The 21,131-nt window shown below is 40.4% G+C and overlaps 1 protein-coding gene across 2 annotated transcripts; it reads left to right on the forward strand.

Annotated features, from left to right (window-relative positions):
- The first annotated feature begins 307 nt into the window (after positions 1–307).
- Positions 308–20,540, forward strand: agpat3 (1-acylglycerol-3-phosphate O-acyltransferase 3). 2 transcript variants are annotated; one of them, XM_022215802.2, is made up of 10 exons: positions 308–541; positions 11,016–11,073; positions 11,206–11,436; positions 11,899–12,068; positions 12,245–12,406; positions 14,234–14,387; positions 14,477–14,579; positions 15,782–15,857; positions 16,281–16,479; positions 16,637–20,540. In XM_022215802.2, the coding sequence occupies exons 3-10, from the start codon at positions 11,259–11,261 to the stop codon at positions 16,726–16,728; spliced, it is 1,134 nt and encodes a 377-aa protein (XP_022071494.1). In that variant the 5' UTR covers positions 308–541; positions 11,016–11,073; positions 11,206–11,258; the 3' UTR covers positions 16,729–20,540. The 2 variants fall into 2 exon arrangements, with proteins under 2 accessions (XP_022071494.1, XP_051814550.1); XM_051958590.1 differs by lacking the exon at positions 308–541 and adding an exon at positions 1,234–1,386.
- The last annotated feature ends 591 nt before the right edge of the window (positions 20,541–21,131 follow it).

Below are 21,131 nucleotides of genomic sequence, written 5' to 3' on the forward strand. Positions count from 1 at the left end.
AATATTAAATGTAAAAGCAATTCTGTGATGTTCCAAAAAATTTTCGTTTTTTTAGACAGAATCATACATTGCAATAAAAAATGACAATAAATGAGATATTTTCAGCAGTTTAAGCACTGATCTGGACACGGGATTGTGAGTGATAGCAGGGAATATGTATAATAGGTCGGCATATAAATTAACTTATAACACTTTTAACATATTAAAGCTTGCAGGCAGGTACATGGCTGCAGAAAAAGTCTTTATTTTTCTAAATATTAGTGAATTTAATCTATCTCTGAAAATGAATGAGGGGCCGGACCGGATGTTGGACAGGCCACCTTCAGATGGGCTTGGAGGAAATGTGGGGCTTTAACCGACAAACAATAGCGCTCCTGCAAATCGCATTAACTCAAGTCATTTTTATTGCGTTTCAGGAAACGGACCAAGTGAGCAAGCCTTCCTCAACAGACTTCTTTCATGCCCCGGGAAGGCCAAAAAGCAGCGAATAAGTATAACTAAATCCATCGCCTTGCCCTGCTCCCCGGTGAATAATCTCCAGGTAAGACCGGGTACCGTTACTGACTGCTGCTAACGGGGGGGTTGGCTAGCTAGCATGGTGCACCGTCAGATGTTTATTTAACAGAGGATGAGGGCTATGTGGGGAAAAGTTACCTTTCACTGGCAACTTAGCAATTCTTCCAACCTATTCCATTACTTACCCCCACAAACAATTATTACCCTTGCTATACGCATTTTTGCTAACTTAGCATGCTAGCATGCACTGTTAGCTGCTCCCTGTCCTTCTAGTGAGTTACACACGTCAGGTTTAAGCTGTGGTCAACCAGCTTGAACGCGTCTCTGATAATAGTAGTCGCACAGGTGGGGTATATTTTCTCATGTATTTAAATGTAAAAGGTTCTGTGTTTGCTTCTTTGACTTCACCGTGCAGCTAGCTTACGACCCCGGCCGCAGCCAAAGCCATGTGTGTCCAGAGATAAGCCGTGTCAATGGCTGGATTCAAGGGATGTGCTGGCTAGCTGCTTTACTGAGCATTTATTACCCTGGTGATGCCGCATTGGTGCACTCAGTCCACTTTAGCATCTTTATTCAGAGGCAAGGGAGCTGCAGAAGTAACGTCGAGGCACTGTGCGGTTTGACACGCCGGAGTTGATGGCAAAGTATCAGTGGGTTCATTTGAGAGAAAAAAAAAACAAAAAACTGCAAGCCCTCCATGCTCCGCTGTGCGTCATGTGCGCCAGCTGGCTCCGGGTTGACCTGCCTACCGATGTCGTACCACTCACTCATCAGACGAAAGGTTACTGGAGTTCATTGAAGTCTGCGGCTCTTTACGCCAGGGCTAACTTTAGTCTTGATCCTAAGATCTGACCAGCGACTACGTGACAGGCGAGTATTGTTCCGTCATTAGCACTTCTTTGCTAGCAGCGATACAAGCGATTATGTGATGTTTACCAGTGGTCGTAGTAATACTGTGACTGTTCATGCTGTGGTTTCACACTACTGGCCACGTTGTTCAGCTAATAGACTAGCTAAATACAAAGCCCACTGATGGGACGTTTTATCTAATAAACAGCAATAATGAATATTAGATGTTAATATCTGTATTGCCCCAGTGTTCCTGCACAGCTAATGTAGTCACTTGTTAGTCTGGGTTGTGTCTGTATGTTACTGACCTTGACATGTGTGGACTGTTATGGTGCTGGGTGGTACAGGTGATTTTTGGTGTATATGATAAATTATTAGTCATTAAACAAGGTGAGTGTTTGTGTGTGAGGGATTTTTGGTTCGTTGATTAATGAAGGCAATCATCATGATTGCAATCTGTTAATTTTCTTTTGAGATATTTGGAACTTGGCTGTCTAATCTTTCCTGCATTGGTTATAATCATGATTTTATCATGCTGACCACAGGGGCCCCTAATAGGTATTTCTTTTATTAATCAGACAAAATGTGGTGCAAATAACAATTATAGCTATAATTTACTATAATGCACTAATCTGGACAACTGGAAACATCCACGTGTTCCAGCTTTCAACCTGGAGAGAAATGTTAACCACTTTCCGAATGTACGCAGTTATTTGTTGCTGCATGTATTCGTTAAAAAGGTCAGTGATGTTTTAATTTAACTTTATTAAGTCTGTGGGTGTTTTCATGAGCCAAAGTCCAGATGTAGCTGTTTGATAAAACACACATGTATTGTCATGTTAGCCAATTTAAGCATCCTCCGTATCTTCAGAGTCGTATGAATGCTCCAATCAGTTGAACAAGCTGTGGTGGTTCGATGTGTTGTGACACTTCTGTTTACGCGCAGTAGTGACCTATTGATCTCCTTTATCTGCTAATCAACTACAATCTTGTCCTATAGGACTTTGAAACATATATGCATAGATAAGCCTTTATCAGAGCAATGCCATCATGGATGGTAATCCCAGACTTTTGTAGCAGTGTAGAGCTTAATTACCCCATTATTCTTTTGGGTTATCTGCCAAGTAACTTTTAGCATTTGCATTCAGCTTAATGTGTTCTGGCATTTTCTCACATAAACTCTTCCTTGTTTTGCCACCAGACCCATTATCTTACTGACTACAGCAAGAAGGACCTTATGTTTGAGCCTTATCAGTCATCGCTTGTTACTATGACTATGGCCACATCCAGAAAAAGCGCTGACACAGCTTTGGAAAGGTTGTAATGATGTTTAAGTGATGACAAAGGCCATTCTGCATCATCCAACTCTTTACCTACTTTATTAAAGATTCTGTATACGAGACAATGAACATGAATGTAGCAGCAAATGGCTATCTGCTCTGTACAGATAGTGTAGTGGCGTCCTTAGTAGAGTGCAGTCACATCTTCAGTGTGTGCCTTCTGTCCTCTGTTTTGGCAGCCAGTCCAGTCATGCATGCATATTAGTGAATGTTAGTGCATATGAGTGCCTTTGCCCTGTTGACCTTCCCCATGTTTTTACATCGACCCAGAGTGACCTCCTCAGCGGCCTTATGGGCCACTCCCCCGACATCTTGGTAACACATCTTGGCAGGTATTTCCAGCTAATAGGACAAGGCCCCTATCTAAATGAACGGGGAGAAGGAGCCTAAACTGAACTTTTATTGATCTGGAAGATTTAAAAACTGCATGTATATAATCACCAGTCAAACCAAAGTCACCAAACCTGTTCAAAGGTTTGGTGACTTTGCCTCAGCATGAGGTTTATAAAGCATTTTACTCTGCAGGTCTACTTCTACTACGCATGCACTCAGTTCTCACACGATTGGCTGGGTGTTCCCCAGTTCAGTTGGAAAGGTGATCTTTGAAATTTTTGTGGGGAAAGGCAAGTCGTGCCATGCAACCACAATCTTTGGCATTTCTTTGACAGTTCTTTCATAGATTTCTACACAGGATTCTGTAAGTGCAGCTGTCCTCCATAAAATGTCTGACCTCCCACATCGGATGGTCAGCGCAATAGTGCATTTAAAAGTGTTTGACTAGTACTCCAAAAAACAGGTGTTTTTTTCAGAGAAAGTTTTTATTTATTTATTTTTTTACATAATTTATGAGCACTTATTTCATCTCATCTCATAGTGAGAGTTTCTGCTGTCTTGCTGCTCTCTGATATTCTTGTTTGCTCTCAGTTTCACCACAGTAGAACAGACATGAGTGAAGCAAAGGAGAGATGGGTTAGGTGAAGATAAAATTGAGATGACAACAAGAAAGCTTCGGCATTTCAGTCTGTTTTACAATGCTGGCATGAGCTCATTGTTTTAGATTATTTTTTGTTGGCGGTCATGTTTACAGTCTTTCTGTATATTAATTAATATGCAAAGGGAGGGGGAGGTGTTGCCGACTCGCCCATTAGTTTTGATCTGAGATGCTTTTGCTTGAGTAACATCAGCGTTTCTGAGTGTCGTATACAACACCTTAAAGACCTCCTGTCCTCTCTTGAGAAAATCCCACCTCTAGAGGCTTTGAATAGCTTTCAAGATTTCCTCAATATCAAGTCAAGTCCCACTGCTCACTGTGATCAGTGTAATAAGAGATGTGTCACCCAGAGGCAAAGATCTTTTAAGAGTGTTGTAATCATTTAAATGATGGTAGATGGCTGCAGAGATAATACATGCTGGACGAATCATTGAATTACTAGTCTTAAGCTTTTCTTTGGGTCTGTTCTAGTGTTAGTTGTAATGTATTGCACATCTTAGGTAGGATTCCCTTTTTCTTTTCTTTTTTTTTCGATGTGACAGTGATGACTTTAGTTTTTCTTACAAGCTAAACTTCAATATTGCCAAATCTGATTAATGCAATTTATCTCTATCAGTGTATCATTTTCCTTGTTGTTTTTTGCTTTTTGGCCAATGTGTGCATGTTCATAATCAAAGAAACTAAATGCACTTTAAGCGTTGTTTCACCTGTCGACAGTAATGCTAAGAGAAACATTTAACTGCCACGGTAGAAAGTGATGTAGCTTTAAAATACACGTCACATATGGCTGAACAAACAGTGTAAGTGAAGCTGCCATCGAGTGTTTGGCAGTACACTGGTGCTCTGTGAGGATTGAGAGCTCTTCCTGCTTTGAAACATGGATGACCTTCCTTGTTCAACTATCACAATGTATTTTTATCTCCATTTGTATTTGGCTTTAGCGCCCAGTGGTAAGACCTCAGGACTGTGCTGTAACCTTTGACTGGGTTGCTTCAGTAAACGCTTGACAGTTTCTTTTTGCCTCTGTCTGCCAGATTGTCGGAACCACGTTAACATTGACTCAGTGCAAGAACCCAAAGGCTTTTGTTTGCTCTCTCACTAGCCCTGTTTGCCATCTTTATGTGCCTGAGTAATATTGGTCTGTCGTAAATCCTTTTCATTCTCACAGTCTTTTCAAGAAGAGAGTGCTAGGATGAGGGATGAACATCTCTGATTTTCAGGTTTCAGGATAATTTATCCCTAATTGCACCTGACGAGGGAGAAAGCGGAGAATAGCAACTCATGACAAGGCTCTTTAAAGAAAATATTGACCATCTGTTTGAACTCAACTCCGAAAGGCGTTACTAACAGGTGGCTAAGGGCAAGGCGAATCCCTGGGCGATAGCAACAAGATGATAGAATGTCCCGTAGTTTCTCATAAATGCCACAAAGGAACATAGCAAAATGGCAAAGTTCAGTTGCATGCGCTATCTGGCTCATCACCCAACCATATCTTTTGATGATAAAGCCCTTTCGCCCTCACTCACTCTCCCCGTGGCTTCTGAGACATATGAGTCCACTGCTGTCGCCTGGGCCTCTGGATGCCTCCATTGGTAAAGTCAGCAGGAAGCAGCTTCGCGGTCAAAAAAACACCCTCTAATCTGTGTTCCCCACCACCTCCACCTAAGCGATGACTCTTGGCACCCTGCTCTGAGAGCTGACTGATTTGACATGACACAGGTCTCTGTTTGGTGCCACCAAGTCCTGGCCAGGCTTCACCTTTGTCACCCTCCAAGCGTCCTCCCCTGGTACCCAGAGTTCAAGAGTTTCTTTCACGCTTAGTTATTACGTCTTACTGATGTTTGGCCAATTCACCTAAAAGCTGGTTTTGTGTTCTTTCTGTGAGATACCTCGCTAAGCCGTATTTATTTTTACTTTGCACATTTTCCAGTGTTGCGCTACCATTAAGTTTATTTCCTGTGTCCTGAACATAAATGGGTAAATTCCATGTGAGGTGCTTGAATTATAAGTTTGGTTGCAAAATTCAAAATGGAAATTTTTCTCCTCTTCTTTAATACAAATAAGTAATTTGCAAATATTAATATATATCCATATCAGCTGAAAATAAACATTTTATCCTGATACATTTTTCATCTGTATTGTTCAGCCCTGCTTAAGTGTAACAGATGTCATTCTGGACTCCACCTTAGCTGGGAAGAGCCCAGGCTGGTTCTTTGTTAATGATAATGAAATGTGACATATCCAGGGTGCCCATAGCCTGCTAATCAGCACTAATCAGATCCACTGGATTAGAGGATGGGAATGCATGTAAGACACTGCTTACGGTACATGTGTGCCTCCTTCCTTCCTGTGAGACATCTCTCTAGCAGTCTTCTTGGCATTCTTTAGAGGGCTCCAATAAGAATCTATCGTGGTATTTTTGGAGTTTTCTTTATGCACTTTGAATGGCGATCTGCTCTTTTTGGTGATTTTTCTCTTGATCGTCAACACTTTGCTCCACAGTAAACTCTTCCGCTGATCAGGCAGTTCCTCCTACAGGTGCTGGGATCTGGTTGTGTTCTTGCTGTCATCATCATAATCTCCCTCTTTCGTTCTGTGGGATTATCATGCTGCTATGAAGCAGGACAGCCTGTGACTGTCCACGGCTCTCTGCAGGCCTTTTCTTTATGCTTTTGTTCTGGCTTTGAATTGGTGGGATACCAGGAGCCAAAATGCTGAACCAGAGTGCTGTCATGATCTTCACTGGGATTTGTGGGGCAATGGTGGTCATGGCAATGGCCTACTATATTTACTGGTAAGTTAAACGTGAGAGAGGTGGTTCGGCATGTGGTCACTTAATATAGATTTGTGTCAAACTCCTAGATATAGAAGTCAGGCTAGGCCTTCTAGGCATAACTCAGCTGTTCACAGCGGTAGATGGAGTGACGACATTTGCAAGCCAAATGCAGTTTTTAGAATTAAAATGTTATGGTAATAGAGCACTTCCTGTCGAGGTGTGGATGAACTTTGACATTGTTTAGCTGGTTGTTGTAAATACACATTTCAGCTTCCTTTCTCATACCATCAACTCATAGCAAGCAGTGGTTATTTGTTGGTATGGAAGGTGCTTCAGGTGATGCAGAACAGAAGCAGCTGTCCGGTCTTAAGCAGCTTTAACCTAGTCAGCATTACTAATCCATCCTGCAGGTTGAGTGACCTCACAGGTAGACCCCTGACTCTCAGGGAAGTAAAGTTCCACTTCTCTACACATCTTTATGACAAACCAACCAAATGTCTGTTTTCCTTGACTCCTCATTTTTCAAGAGAGCACTTGGTTTAGTTACCACTACATGAAAAGTGGACCCGTTTGATTGACGTGATGATATAATGGAGGGGTGAAGTTATTATGGTTCGATATTGTTAAGAATCTCCTTCAGTCTGAGGAGAGGGTCAGGTGTAAACATTTTGATCAAAATGGGTTTAAGTGCCTACTCCACTAAACTACTAACCCCGATAGGTGGGATGGAGCAGTTATTCAATCAGGTTTTCTTGGTTGGGAAACACTGAATTGTTTACCTGAAGTAGACAATGATTCACCTTGACAGGGTTGTTTGTGTCGCTACATTAAGGCAGTCAGTGTGTTCTTTAAAAATGTAAATATCTAATAAAGCCATTTGTGATATTTTATGCAATGCATAATCATCACCTGTGTAATTCCACCTTAAAACGGCAGTCTTATATCATCAGCTGATATTTACTCGTCCCAGATAAGTCTGTATTACCACGCTGTTGGAGGATAAGATAAGGGAATTACAATAAAAAAAAAATAAAAAATCAGATATGTTTGAAAAAAGTTGAGTCAACAATACATTGTTCACTGGAGCGTACTGACATTTTATTTTGAGCTGTCTCACAAACTGAATATCTTGATATTGGGATGTAAAAAACCCAACTAATTTCAAATTTAGATATCTTATGAGGTAGTTTTACAATTCAGATCTCACTGGCCAACACATTCTGAGGGCTTTTAATGAAGTTTAACTTACCAAAGAAATTGTCTTTGTTCTTCCTTATCACTACAAATATGCATAAACTTTAGCTTTGCAGTTTTCCTATATTGGAATAGTTTTCTTAGACATTTTAGTACAGAATGCAGCAATAGGACCTCTAAAGTAAATGGATGAATCCTATTGTTTTACAAGCAGAACTTTAACTTCAAAAAGATCTCCTTGAAAAAATAAACAGAAAAAGTGTACTCATTAAGATGCAGAAAAATCATTTGAATCTGGTTCTTTCAACATTCTTTCAAGGCCTTATTTGGCCACTTAACACCAATTCTTAAACCAAATATGTTGAGTGCTTCAGATGAGGTGCAAAGTGTATATATAGATATAAAAGCAGCGTTAATGCACACAGAGTCGGTGTGTAAAATGCACTTAGTTCTGCTTCAGTTTATACTTGAATGAAAGTCTGTGGTTACTCTATTTGACTCCTGGCATGTACAAGGACAGCAGCAGGAAGATCATGTGAAGAAAACTAGAACAAAGTTCGTGGCACGTTTAAAAATTCCTCTATCTCAACTGTCACACTGAGTCACTGCTTGTTGCCACAGCAGAGGTCAGCTAGGAAACTTCTGCTTTGGCTGCTTGTGGCCAAACCATGAACACCGGCAGAAGCTGAAAGGGAAAACCGTGACCATAAATAAAGAAGTTTAGCTCTAAAATGAACACCAAAAGTATCAGTTACTTGGTTTGGAAAAGTTCCCTTTATCTTTCAAGCCAGGCTTATATTTTAAATGAAATAAACAAATTGATTATTAGCAGGCTAGCTCGCTGAAACTGCAACACAACTTATTTGCTACTAAAAGCAAACAAAATAACTGAAAAAAATCGTTGGCATTCTGTCAAATCGCATACATAACAAGTGATACAGAATACCTTAATGTAGCCCAGCTGAAGTTAAAAGAGAGATGTGAGATTCCTTTTGTGATCTCCTAGTTTAGCCTGGATCAAAAGTGTGAGCCCACAGGTTGCACTGCAGTGTGCTGATAATTGTTTTTACTGACAAGTAAAGATGAACTGTAGGTTGATTAATATTGTAGGAACTGAAACCTCTTCACCACTGCTCATAATGGGCTTCCTCATAACCCATTAGAGATTTAATTACTACGCTGGCCTCTTTGATCTTTATATTTAGGGCTCTAGTTTTCCACATTTCCAAAAAATTTTACCTTAGCCACCTATGAAGTGTGCAATAGATAACCTTACCCTCCTTGTCACTCTCTCCCACTGTGGCCAAAGGTCACATCTGTAATTTAAAGACAACTTTGCAGTATTTCATCACTTTACGGATATTTCAGCAGCTCCAGACATTTGTAAACGTTGCTGTGTATTGACCCAAGAGCCTGAGCTGAACTTCTGTGGATGTGCATGCAAGATTTCATTTCCTTCACACCCAGGTCATTTCATTAGTCTGTGTATTGTGTTGCACTGTGTGAGAGGGATTGATGGCACTGGATTAGACTTGTTGTTGACCCACAATTATCTTGTAGCCTTGTGTCAACTCTGTGCTGTATATTAAGACTAGTTGCTTTGTTCTTAACTGGGACTAGTCTTGATGTAATACGGTGAAAACTGAAGAGTGCGAACACATTTAGGTTGCTTCAGAATTTAGGCCTAGTGGATTTCTGGTGGCTTACAATTTGTTGGGATAGAAAAACAACTCATGTCTTTAACAGATTTTACTCCTGGTCATTTCATGTACAGTATGCTGTTTGGGCAGGACAGCCACCACTTAGGCTGAACATTCACTGTACTCTGTTTGGGCAGTGATGTTTGAGGATGTAAGAAAGCAGTCATTTCAGACAGAAAAAGACGGTGTTTGTGGTTCTGTTATGTCAGTGGGACACATGGTTGGCTCACAATGTTTGTTCCCCTTGTTGTCTAGTGTGCAGACTTCCAGCAGACAGCCTCCTTTTTTGTTGGTTTGCTGACACAGTTGTGCTCGTGACTGTGCTTGCTAACACTGCATAGTAAATCATATAATAATCAGGAGCAAACACAGCCTCTGCTTTTTCAATTAAACGTTATGAACTAAGCAATTCTGATGCTTTACCTTTTAAGTTTTTATTATTTTTTTCTGCTCAATCAAATCAAGACTGGACTTACTTATTTAGTAAGCTTTAAACTAGCTTGACCTACACTTTAATGGGTTTTGGTGCAGATGTGGGAATAGTCCAGTCAAACTTCCCTGACCTGTGGTTATTCTTACGGATTTTCCCCTGGAACAAAATTATTGATATTTTTCTGAACAGTTTGATTTAAAAAAAAAAAACACGGAAGGATCCATAACGGTGTATTTGGGCAATACATCGTGTAGTGTACTGTCTTCTTCTCTCAGTAACAGCTACCGGCATCCTGGCCTTTTGGCACACAAATCATTTAAACATCTTTTCTGAACATTAGACATCCATTCTTTTTTATCTTCTACACAGACACAGACACAGTCACACCCTGACCAAGGGGTAATCAAATGTTTCTAGTTCACCTGCTGGAGGAAAATGGAGCACTCAGAGGAGACTCACACAAGCTCAGACAGAGCTCAAAATGTAGAACTCTGTCTGGGCTCTTGGCAGAGCATCTTAGGCTGCAGCTGTTCACTATTTTTAAGATCAATAAAGTCTTCATATAGTCATTTCTCTCTGGTCAGTAGTCCAGAAGCTGAAAGTTTTTCATTTGAAGTGACAAAACTAAGAAGAGCAGCAGATTTTCACATTTTAAAGCTGCAATGATCAAATGTAAACCCTGAAGCTAAAGTGTGCTTTATGCTTTTTTGTTTGGTTCTGTTAATTTTTTATATTTTTCAAGGTGCCGCTGTTTATATTCCAGTAGTATTTAAGTTTCTATAGTGTTTTGTCATAAAATAAATACATTTAAGGGAAAAGCTAGTTTTCCCCAAAGCCAAACTTAAAAAATCCGTTCATTGTAACAAAACTTACAACAGTGCTAACCCCCATGCAGCTCAGATGAAATCAGGACAGCCAAAACAATAACCTTTGTCAGTCTATTGTGTGTGATTTTTGTCCATACTACATTAAGTTTTAAGAGTCGTCCTACAGTTCCACTTAGTCACAGTTTTTAACTTTCAGTGCATGTTGTCCTCCGACACACTCTAAGAATGATAGAGGCTTTTTCAGACCTTGTGCTATTAGCTAACATAATTTACCCTATCTGATGCATGGTGCACTTAATTAAATTCTGTTGTAATAGCCCTGTGTTATAGCTTTTTGTGTATCTCTCCCATCACTGTTTGCTCAGCCTTTCTCCTGCTGTCTGTTACAGGACTGCAGTATTGGCTGAAGGTCCGTGTAAACGCGGCTTGTAAAAGGATTCCACCGTGGTAAGCCCCGTTGTCTGCAGTTTACTCTTGGTCTATGCCTGTTATATCTGCTCTTGTTTCTCTTGCTCTTTTGTTCTCTGTCCGCATCGCTCAGTAAGGTTTTTCTCATCACCGCCTTCTCTGCTCTGTCAGGTTGGTCGTAGTGTATAGAGAGGAGCCTTCTCAGCCCTCCAGGCTCCTCAGCCATGGCTCTGCTGGCCTACCTGAAGAGCCTGTTCATCCTGCAGCTGCTGATGGGCTTCGTGTTTGTGGTGAGCGGCCTCATCATAAACTTCATTCAGCTGTGCACCTGTGTCCTCTGGCCGATCAACAAGCAGCTCTACCGCAGAATCAACTGCCGGCTCTCCTATTCCCTCTGGAGCCGTGAGTACTGGAGATTTTTTTTTTTAAAGTCTAATATTTGTAATAATGGAAGCAAGAAAACAATCACCGACTTAGCAGGTCAAGGGCAATAGTAGTGCATACTTTAAGCCATGCTTTGACCATCTGCAGAATGTAATGCTGTGTCTTTGGAACGTGTTTGAGCTGGCTTTATCAGTTGTCATGCACGAACACTTTGTAATAATGTGCTGTGACTTTGCTAGAGGTTTTTGCGTCACAAAACACAGCTGCTCTTATTAACCCTGATGACGGACGTTAAATTTGCACCAAAATAAACCAAAACACTTCTATAGATTTGCTGATAATTCTATTTGGGGCTGAATCCCATCGCACGAAAATGTATTGATTTGGTACCATAGATGTTGTTTATAGTTGAGATATTTTAAGTGTTGAATTGTCAGTACCGTCCTCATGCCCCTGTGCTGCGTTCTCGTGTCTGTGCAGAGCTGGTAATGCTGCTGGAGTGGTGGTCGGGCACAGAATGCACCCTATACACTGACCAGGCTACGGTGGACAAGTTTGGCAAAGAGCATGTCATCATCATCCTCAACCACAACTATGAGATCGACTTCCTGTGTGGCTGGACCATGTGTGAAAGATACGGCGTCTTAGGGGTCAGTTGAGTACCAAAATAAATCTGTTGAGCCTTGAAAGAGATGCTCACACCCACATTTTTCTGCCTTTTGAATTAAAGTTTGTCAGTATGATGTGCTGCTCTTAACAATTTCAGTCCTAAATGTGAGAAATACGTGTGTCATTGTTAAAATCATGGACTTTTCCTCCTTTCTAGAGTTCAAAAGTGCTAGCTAAACATGAGCTACTGAAGGTTCCTCTAATTGGCTGGACCTGGTACTTTCTAGAAATTGTTTTCTGCAAAAGAAAGTGGGAGGAGGACCGAAAGACTGTCTTCACTGGACTAAACCGACTCAAAGACTATCCTGAATATATGTGGGTAGGTACCATCAGCCGTGCTGTTTCAGTCCTCTGGTATGTGTGTGAAGGCTCAGCAGTTAGCAGCTTCTTGGCATCCATGTGCTAATGTACCACATTTCTGTAGTCACATCAACTCTAACCCAGTTGCACAATCAAGATTGTGAAATGTCCTCTCAACATTGATATCTGTGTACATCATTTTAGTAAAACGTAGGTGTGACTAGTTCAACAAATCTAAACAAGTCTGTAGAAAATGTGTTTAATATGTCATCTATAAAAAAAAAAAAGAAAACTGTAGTGTATGACAGCTTTGTGGGTCTCATTTTTGTAGCTTTAACCATCCCCCGTAAATTGAGTAATAGTCCCTGTTTGAACAGGAAAACTACACGAGCACAACTATGGCAAGTAAAGTAGATCAAAGGTGAACTAGAAATCTGAGCTGTGAGCTGTTTTGTCTTACTGTGTGCTGTTATTTGTTTTGTTTCCAAACATGTTTAATTAACTCGAGAGGCTATTGAAAACCTTAAAGATCACATGACTGCTTGTGCTCTGACATCTCAGCTGTGAATACAACGGTAGAACTACCAAAACACACTACAGCGGCCAAAATAATACACATGAAAATACGCTGCAATAGTTTGGAATTATTCTTTAATTGCTTTAACCCTCCTGTTGTCTTCATTTACAGGCACCAAAAAATATTGTTTCCTTGTCTGAAAAAAATCAAAACATTCAGGAAGAACATTCTCCAGATATCGAAGAGTTTGCAAAACATTCAGGAAGAAAATTCCAATAATTCCTTAAAAATTTCCCTTTAAAGTTTTATTTTTCAAAAAAATCCCCCAAATTTGGCAAGAAATGCTTGTAAATGTTTTGAAGAATGAGTAAAAATCTTTAAAAAATCCTAAAAATATCTAAAGTGATTGCATATATATATCATTAGAACAATCATTAAAATCACTGGATTTTGGTTGATTTTTATGTGAATGTACTTAAAGAAACATTTTTAACATTTCTTTTTTTCCACTAAAAAATGTTCAAAGATTTCCCAAAGATGTTGAAAATGTGGACACCAGAAGTTTCACTGTGAACATAGAATTTTTTTCCACATTTTCAAACTTTAAAACGGGTCAATTTTGACCCGCAGGACGACACGAAGGTTAAAGTAGTTCCAGAAATATTCTGCTTTTCCAAAATGTGGGAAATTATGCTGCCCTTTGACCCGGTTTCTCTTAGCTAGTGCGATGCCGGCAGTAATACACAAATGCCGTTCCCTGAGTGCATCAGCTGTATTTAAAAACGTCTCAGTGTGAGGTTGGGTGTTTAATTATTTTTCCTGTGAAACTTCATGAACTGGACTTTCCACTGTGCATTAACAGTTTTCAAAGAGGAGGTTGCAAATCAGAAAAATGGCTGCATTCACGGCATCTTGCCTGGTGGCAGCGAGTCCTGCTGTCTGCTGCTCACCTCATCCTTAAAACTGTGTTACAGATTTTCGCTGTGACTTGACCAGTTCTTCAGCTGAGATTAGACAGATCAGCTGTTGATCTAATTACTCGTTAAGTCAAGCGTCAGGCCACCGCTGATGACATAGTTTTCATGTGTTCAGGTAAACATAGTTAGCGCTCTTTTTCCTGAGCTGCCGTCCACCTGTCTGCTTTAATGCCACCGAGATAAAATCGAGACTGTATTTTAGCCTAGTGTTACAATGACGTGAACTTGATCTGTAATTCAAGCAGAAGTGGGGTAGTGGATGGGACAAGAGAAAAGAGGTCACATTAAGCCTGTGATTTTATTATTTTTTTCTATAGGTGTGTGTACTAACACGGCTCTTCTCTCCCGACAGTTCCTGCTGTACTGCGAGGGCACCCGCTTTACAGAGAAGAAGCACCAGATCAGCATGCAGGTTGCAGAGAGTAAAGGCCTCCCCAAACTCAAGTATCACCTCTTACCTCGAACCAAAGGATTCACCACCACGCTGCAGTGTCTTAAGGGCACAGGTGGAGTACATAAGCACACTCACAAGGCTCATTACATTCAGAACACAAGTGTTTTTTTGTTCTCAATCACCTTTTCGTCTCTTTTGCAGTAACCGCAGTGTATGATGTGACCCTTAACTTCAAAGACAACCAAACTCCCACTCTCCTGGGCATCGTCAACGGCAAGAAATACAAAGCCGACCTGAGCGTGAGGTGAGTGCCACCGATACCCGGCGTTACTTTTAAATCATTGTTTTTTGCTGTAATAAGGCTCGACACTGCCAGCTGCTCCGTCATGTGTAAAGTGATGAATGGATTTTAAGCACTCTGGCCTCCTTCCAACTGCATTTTACCCCATAACAATCAAAGAGACAGTGAGGCTGGCTACTTTCCCAGCATGTTGATGGTTTCAGAACAGTAGTTCCTATGAACGTGATGCTGGACCCCTGATTAAAGAGACGGCACCAGATGAGGATGCTCCCACTGAAACGACTGGGGAAAAGCATGTGTTGTGTTAGAATTAATTGTACAGATACTGTTTAGCAATTTCACTAAGCTATAACTATGAAAAGCAGAGTACTGGAATACTGTAGGATTGTTTTTTTTTTTTTTTTGGGAGGTCTCGTAGTCTGGAGGCGGTTAAACATACCAGATGGTTTAATGACTGTGAAAACTGATGCTCAATGGAGCAGGGTGGAAGTGAAGTTTAGGAGAGGGAGTCCTCTGTTGGTGAGATGTTGCTACTACAGCCTGCATTTGATAGCTTTTATTAGGAAACACTTTTACCCGCTGTATGAGAGCTTCAGTGGATAATGGAAAGTGTTTGTGTTGTTTTGATTGATGGATCATGAAACATCTGATTGTCCATTATGTGACTCATCTTGCACAGAAGGCCTGGAAAATTAGATTGACTGCTTTATTGTGCTTATCAATCATGTATGAATATGACTTAACAGTGTTTTTTTTTTTTGTTGGTTGGCCTTAATTGTTCTGCATTTTTTCTCTTGCTGATGTCACGCCCTTTAAAGACAGATTCACTGCCTGTCATCCATCATCAAGATTAGTATTTACAGCTGGGGATATGACTGTGGACGTGGAAGCAGGAAAATAGTGTGCCATGAGAAAGAATTACTTCATGATCTAGTGTTTCAGGTTGTAGTACAAAGACAGACTTCATGTGAACATTCTTCTAATTCTTTGTTTTTAATTCTGTTAATTGTACACAATGTCCTCATTACTGACTGTTAACACAAAAACTGATGTCTGATTTTTAGTTAAAAGCATCATATGTGTCTCGTCTGTGTGGTTTCAAGAATATTTAGTTCTGTTTTCGGTGTGTGTGTAGCTGTGACGCATGGCACTGAAGCCAAACTGTGCGGTTAGTTTTATGTAATTATTTACCGTTTCCCATCCAGGCGGTTCCCTGTGGAGGATATACCAGATAATGAGCAGGAGTGTGCCAACTGGCTGCACAAGCTCTACCAGGAGAAGGTAAGCTCAGTCCATAAGCAGGACCATCACTAAAGCTGACATTCAGATCAACTCTTATATCACTCTTCTACACAAACTATCACCAGGATGCAGTCATATAAAATACTTTTTTCGAGTTTTTTTCCCCAAAGACTAAAGCAGGAGTTTCCTCAGTATTTACATCATTGTCAAAAGTATTCAGAGATTTTGTTTAGGACATTATTGTCATTTTACACCACATTCTGTCACATTTCAAACCCTATCTAGACAATCCAGATCCTCAGAGTAGTTCCCTAATGAGCTCAGATGTATCTCTGACCTTCACTTTCATTTGGTCTTGTATGATAAATTAAAAGGAGGTTACTGTTGCTTGAACTTAAATAAAGCTGGAATATTTGTTACCAAAGAACACAGTGCAGATCAGTTCTTTTCGTTGTCCTTCAGGATGCCTTACAGGAAATGTACAGCAAGGAAGGCAAGTTCCCCGGACCCACCATCATCCCACCTCGCCGACCATGGACACTGCTCAACTTCCTGTTCTGGGCCACCCTGCTGCTTTCACCCCTCATCAAGTTTGCCTGTGGTGTGGTCGTCAGTGGCTCCCCTCTCCTCATCATTGGCTTCATCATCTTCCTCATTATAGGTAAGTAAAACCTGCGCCAGTGGCTCCCAGAACAAAGACTGATGCAACTCTTTAAGTGAAATTCCATGCTTCTTATATTTCCTAAAGGACCCTTGTTATTTAGCCTTTGTATTGCTGCCCTCATTCACCCCTTTTACGTCTTTTGTTCTCTTCCCAGCCTCCGTAGCTATCCGCCGCCTCATAGGGGTCACCGAGGTGAAGAAAACGGGCTCCAGTTACGGCGACCAGGAGGCCAAGAAACAAAACTAAAGTGTGTCACCCCCTCCCGTGTATGGCCGTTTGTGTACGGTCGCCCTGCGGTGTCTCACCCTTACCCAACTCCATTCTCCTCCTACTGTTGAGTCAGTTGGTAGGCCGGAGAGGAGACCCAGCTGTGAAAACAAAATAGAGACCAGAGTTTAAAATTCTAATGGCACTAGAGTGAGAGAGAGAGAGAGAGTACAGAAGGTCTGAGGTCCAAGTTCTCTGGTGTATCACAGAACATAAGGAGGGGGAGATGCAGTACAGTATTCCCCTGCATCTTTCTTAATCCAGTTAGCCCCCATCCAAGCCCTATCCAAACTCAGTAACACACTCCAAGTCTGAGGTCTCACGGACCACCATTCAGCCCATTTTTCTGCTCTACACTAACTACATCCACTTCCTGTCACAGTCATCAGCCAATCAGGGAGTGGGGGTGGGGGGGGGGGGGCATTCTGATTCTTTTTACTCACGGTACACAAGCCAATCCATATTTGATCTTTTCTAATCTCAACCTCCATCCAGGGGCGGCGTTTTTTTCCGCAACAGCTGTCTGTAACATGCAGGACGTCCACCTCCCTTTTTCTCACTAAGTGGGACTTGTAATGGGAATCGGTGCCTTGAGGCCCAGCCTGCTTTTCCTTAATGGGGTCACTTCACCCAAATCATGCAAAATTGACCATTTTACCTTGAGATATTTAACCATTCAGGTAATTAAGGCTCTAATATGTGCAGGTCTGGGATATCTGCTGCTCAGATTTCAACTATTATACCAATGCAATGAAGGTGAATCAGCTTTTGTTGGTGCTGAAATCATTATAAGCGAACATTTGACAAACCTGACAGCAGAAGCTATATGTTGAATGTAATTGTGAAATTGTAAGTAGTAGTACTATTGTGTTCTCTAAATGTCATTTGTAATATTTGAACACCAACGCAGACACAGTTCACTCTTATTGTATTGGGGCAGCAGCAGAAGTCTGTGTGCAGAGATCTTAAAATATAGAGTCCACATTATCTGTGAGGCCAGATATGGAAAGGTTTAAGGTGATAAATCCTTTTTATTTTATGCTTGTGATCTTGGTGTACTGGCCCCTTACCATCCTGTTTTGGAAAAGGCTGGTGTCTGTTCAACTACAGCAAGGGCTCTGAATGTGAAAACTGTCCTTATCAAGGATACCTACCATCTGTTACAGGTCTCATTTGTTGCCCGCAGCACCGAAACCCTCACACACATTTTGACACATCTCCGTTTCTTATTTGTTCCAATCTTCACTTGGCTGTACACATTTAGGGATTTGCGTACATCATACATTTTTAATCGGACATTGTCAAACCTTCTTCTAAATGTTAATTCAACCAGTCCAAGCACCAGTTGAAATACAACTCGCTGTTAGATGTGACTCCTGCTGCTGCTGTTTAAAGGCAGCACAGGCAGATTCCTAAAAAAAGGTCACCAACTGTCTTCATGTAGCCACGCAGCTGTTAGCGTATTACGTTGCTCTCCTGGTATCGACTGTAGTAGTGATATTTTAACCTTTGCCTTAAATCAAGCTTGCTCAGGCAAGGGATTGCTTATTCGCCACCCCTTTAAAACTGCACCCACCTCTTACCTCTGTTATGTTTGACTACTCAGCCGCTCTTCCTTTCATTTCCAGAACGCATCGGTGGAGTAGCATGCATTCATTTGGTGTGATTACCAAAATGAGTGAATAATTAAAAGAAAACAAAACACACTTTGGATCTTTAAAGTGGATATCTATGAAGACGTTGGTTTTGTCCAAGACGTCCTGTAACTGTGTACACTGGAAGGGAAAAAAAGTGATGTCAACACAGTGACCGTTTCATACATTTCACAGTTTTAGAGTCACTTGTCCAGATTTTGATTGTTTTACAGATTTAGTGTTGGCTGCTGCAGTATAGGAGTGGATCTCTTCCTCAGTTTGACATTTCCTGGTCCAAGATGCAAACAATGGTAGCCAGACGTGGAGGGGACATTTTGGTTCACGCTCTCTCGCTCCCCTTCCCGTGCCACACGTAGTATTAATCATACATTTTGGGTTTTTTGGCTTAATTTTTTATTTATTTATTTTTTGGGATCGTCACTCCCCAGCAGCGATATGTCGTCGTGTACTTCGTCTTTCTGTAGTTCTTTCAAACCAGACAGATTTCATGCAAGCCTTAATTAGTGCTGCTTCGTTTTTCTGTGAAGACGTAGAAGCTCACCCCTGTGGCAGTGAAGGACTGAGAATTCTACAAATGTTCACCAGTACAGTAGGCAAGTTGTTGGGATTAGCTGCCGAGTAACTTGCTCTAAAGTTTAACATAAAATAATAAGACAAATGAGAATGATTATAGTTGGCTCTTTTGTGTGAAAGTTTCTCATTAATCCACTTTTTTCTTTTTTACATGAAAATACTTTGAGTTGCGTTACCTCATAATTGTGGAAAGCTTTAGGATCTTTGCCTGTTAGAGTTTTTTTTTTTTTTTAAGATTTGTTTTCTGTTGAATCAAAACCAACAACAAACAACTAAAACTGCAGTTCAGTTCATCCTATCATTCAAAGTCATACTCCAAAGCAACAATTGCTGTTCAGAAATTCAAACCAGTATTTGGAAAATCTTTTTACACTGGGTGTTTTTGTTTTTTTAATTCAGTAAAGAAATTTAACTATTGGTACTTTGTGGTTGTTTTGTTCTTTTCTTTTCTATGAAATTCTTGAATAGACTCAAATGACGTTACGAATCGACGCCACTTTAGATGCACCACTCTCTAAAATAATCCAGGTAGTGGCACATCTAGCATCAGCTTTTGTTTTCTACGGCTATTTTTATGTTTTCTTCAATTTAAACACTTGAGAATATTAAAGGATTTAATCACAAAGCAACTCTTACTGTTTGGACTTCTTTGGATTTGTGTGAGTTTCCCTGTGCACACAACAGTTAACGTCAAACGAATGTAGCTCAGTGGGATGGCAAGGGCAGGGGTAGTTGGACCATTTTCTCCTTCCATCTTTTCTCCATGAACATTTTCACAGAGGCATACTGGCATTCATTCTCCATTCATCATGACACGTTCACAGTTTTCAATTTAAAAAAAGGTAGAAAGTCACAGAAGTGTGACGTAATGTGTGAACTGTGTAAACTGAAAATATGTACATAAAAATGATGAATGTCACGCTCCCTTTTAGAAAATTGTAGAGATGTACTTAGCTGCTCTTTAGACCTTTTGAATGACACATTAACCAACAGTCCAGATGTCCACAGGGCATTTTGGATATATTGTCACTGGATGTGTGACAGGACATTGAGGCTGTACAGATATGTAAATAGTGTAAATGATGACTTGACACTCAGTTTTAGAAACGACGGAGATGCCCTTCTGTCCTTTTACAGTAGCTCTTCTAAATGACAGCGCCATGATTTCAGGCTACAACCAAACGAACCGCTGAAGGAAAAGCTACAGCAGGAGGAGACTTAAACTGAGCTGTCCTCCTGGGTGCAGTTTACACGATTATCTGCAAAGGTCATTATACTCAACGCTATGGAGCTGTAAATACCTTCAGCCATGGCTCTCCTCTAATTCACACCACAGACAGAAGGCCGTAGTCACAGACGATGCTCATGAAGCATTTTTCTGACTTTGTAATTAATCATGGTTTCTTACTGTAGTCACTTACTTTTTGCATGATGTGCGTTATTGCACAGTCACTGAATCGAGTTAATTCTGACTCAGGGACTCTTTTACAGACTGGCAATGCAACAGCTGTGGCATTAACTCTGAATTTGAATCTGAATAAAAAGGCTTTCTGGGGAAGCTGAGCTGGAGGAGTGTGATTCTTGCTTTTTTTTTTTTTGTTCAGTCAACTTGTTTTATTAAAAACCACTAAAAACAAAGGATTTAATAAAATTTAATGTAATTTCAGTAATCATCAAAGGAAATAGTTGGAAAAATGCAGACAGACGGGCAAATACATATGATAAGAGGATACAAATATAATCATCACAAAGGAAATTCTTTTGCAAAATATTCCTCAGAAAAAAATGGGTAAGACATGAGAAATGTAAGATATGTACAATACATTACTAAAAATGGAAATAGGCGAGTAAAAGATTAGAAAAATTGAAAGTAATACTTTTTTTCTTTATTTGGTTGGGACAGTGCACATTAATGAATGCCTATTTATACAGCAATGCGCATAAATATGCCGGATTACAGCCCAATGCTAATTTACATCCGCAGTCCCTAGGTAAAAAGAAAAAAAGACATAGCAGTGATACATAAAACAATAAGTCACAATAGAAGCACATTGCAAAAAGTATAGAAAGAAAACAGTGAAACACACAATTAAAAAAACTGGCAATTATTGTGAAGTAAAGTAAAATCATGAGGATGAAAAGTTTAAAATACAA

The sequence above is a fragment of the Acanthochromis polyacanthus genome, chromosome 14 (genome assembly GCF_021347895.1).
Source record: "Acanthochromis polyacanthus isolate Apoly-LR-REF ecotype Palm Island chromosome 14, KAUST_Apoly_ChrSc, whole genome shotgun sequence".
Taxonomy (NCBI): Eukaryota; Metazoa; Chordata; class Actinopteri; family Pomacentridae; genus Acanthochromis; species Acanthochromis polyacanthus.

Coding starts and splice junctions, on each gene's coding strand:
- agpat3 (XM_022215802.2), top strand. CDS start 11,259: ATGGCTCTGCTGGCCTACCTGAAGAGCCTGTTCATCCTGCAGCTGCTG. Junction 12,407..14,233: donor ACTATCCTGAATATATGTGG/GTAGGTACCATC, acceptor CTCTCCCGACAG/TTCCTGCTGTACTGCGAGGG. Junction 16,480..16,636: donor CATCATCTTCCTCATTATAG/GTAAGTAAAACC, acceptor TTCTCTTCCCAG/CCTCCGTAGCTATCCGCCGC.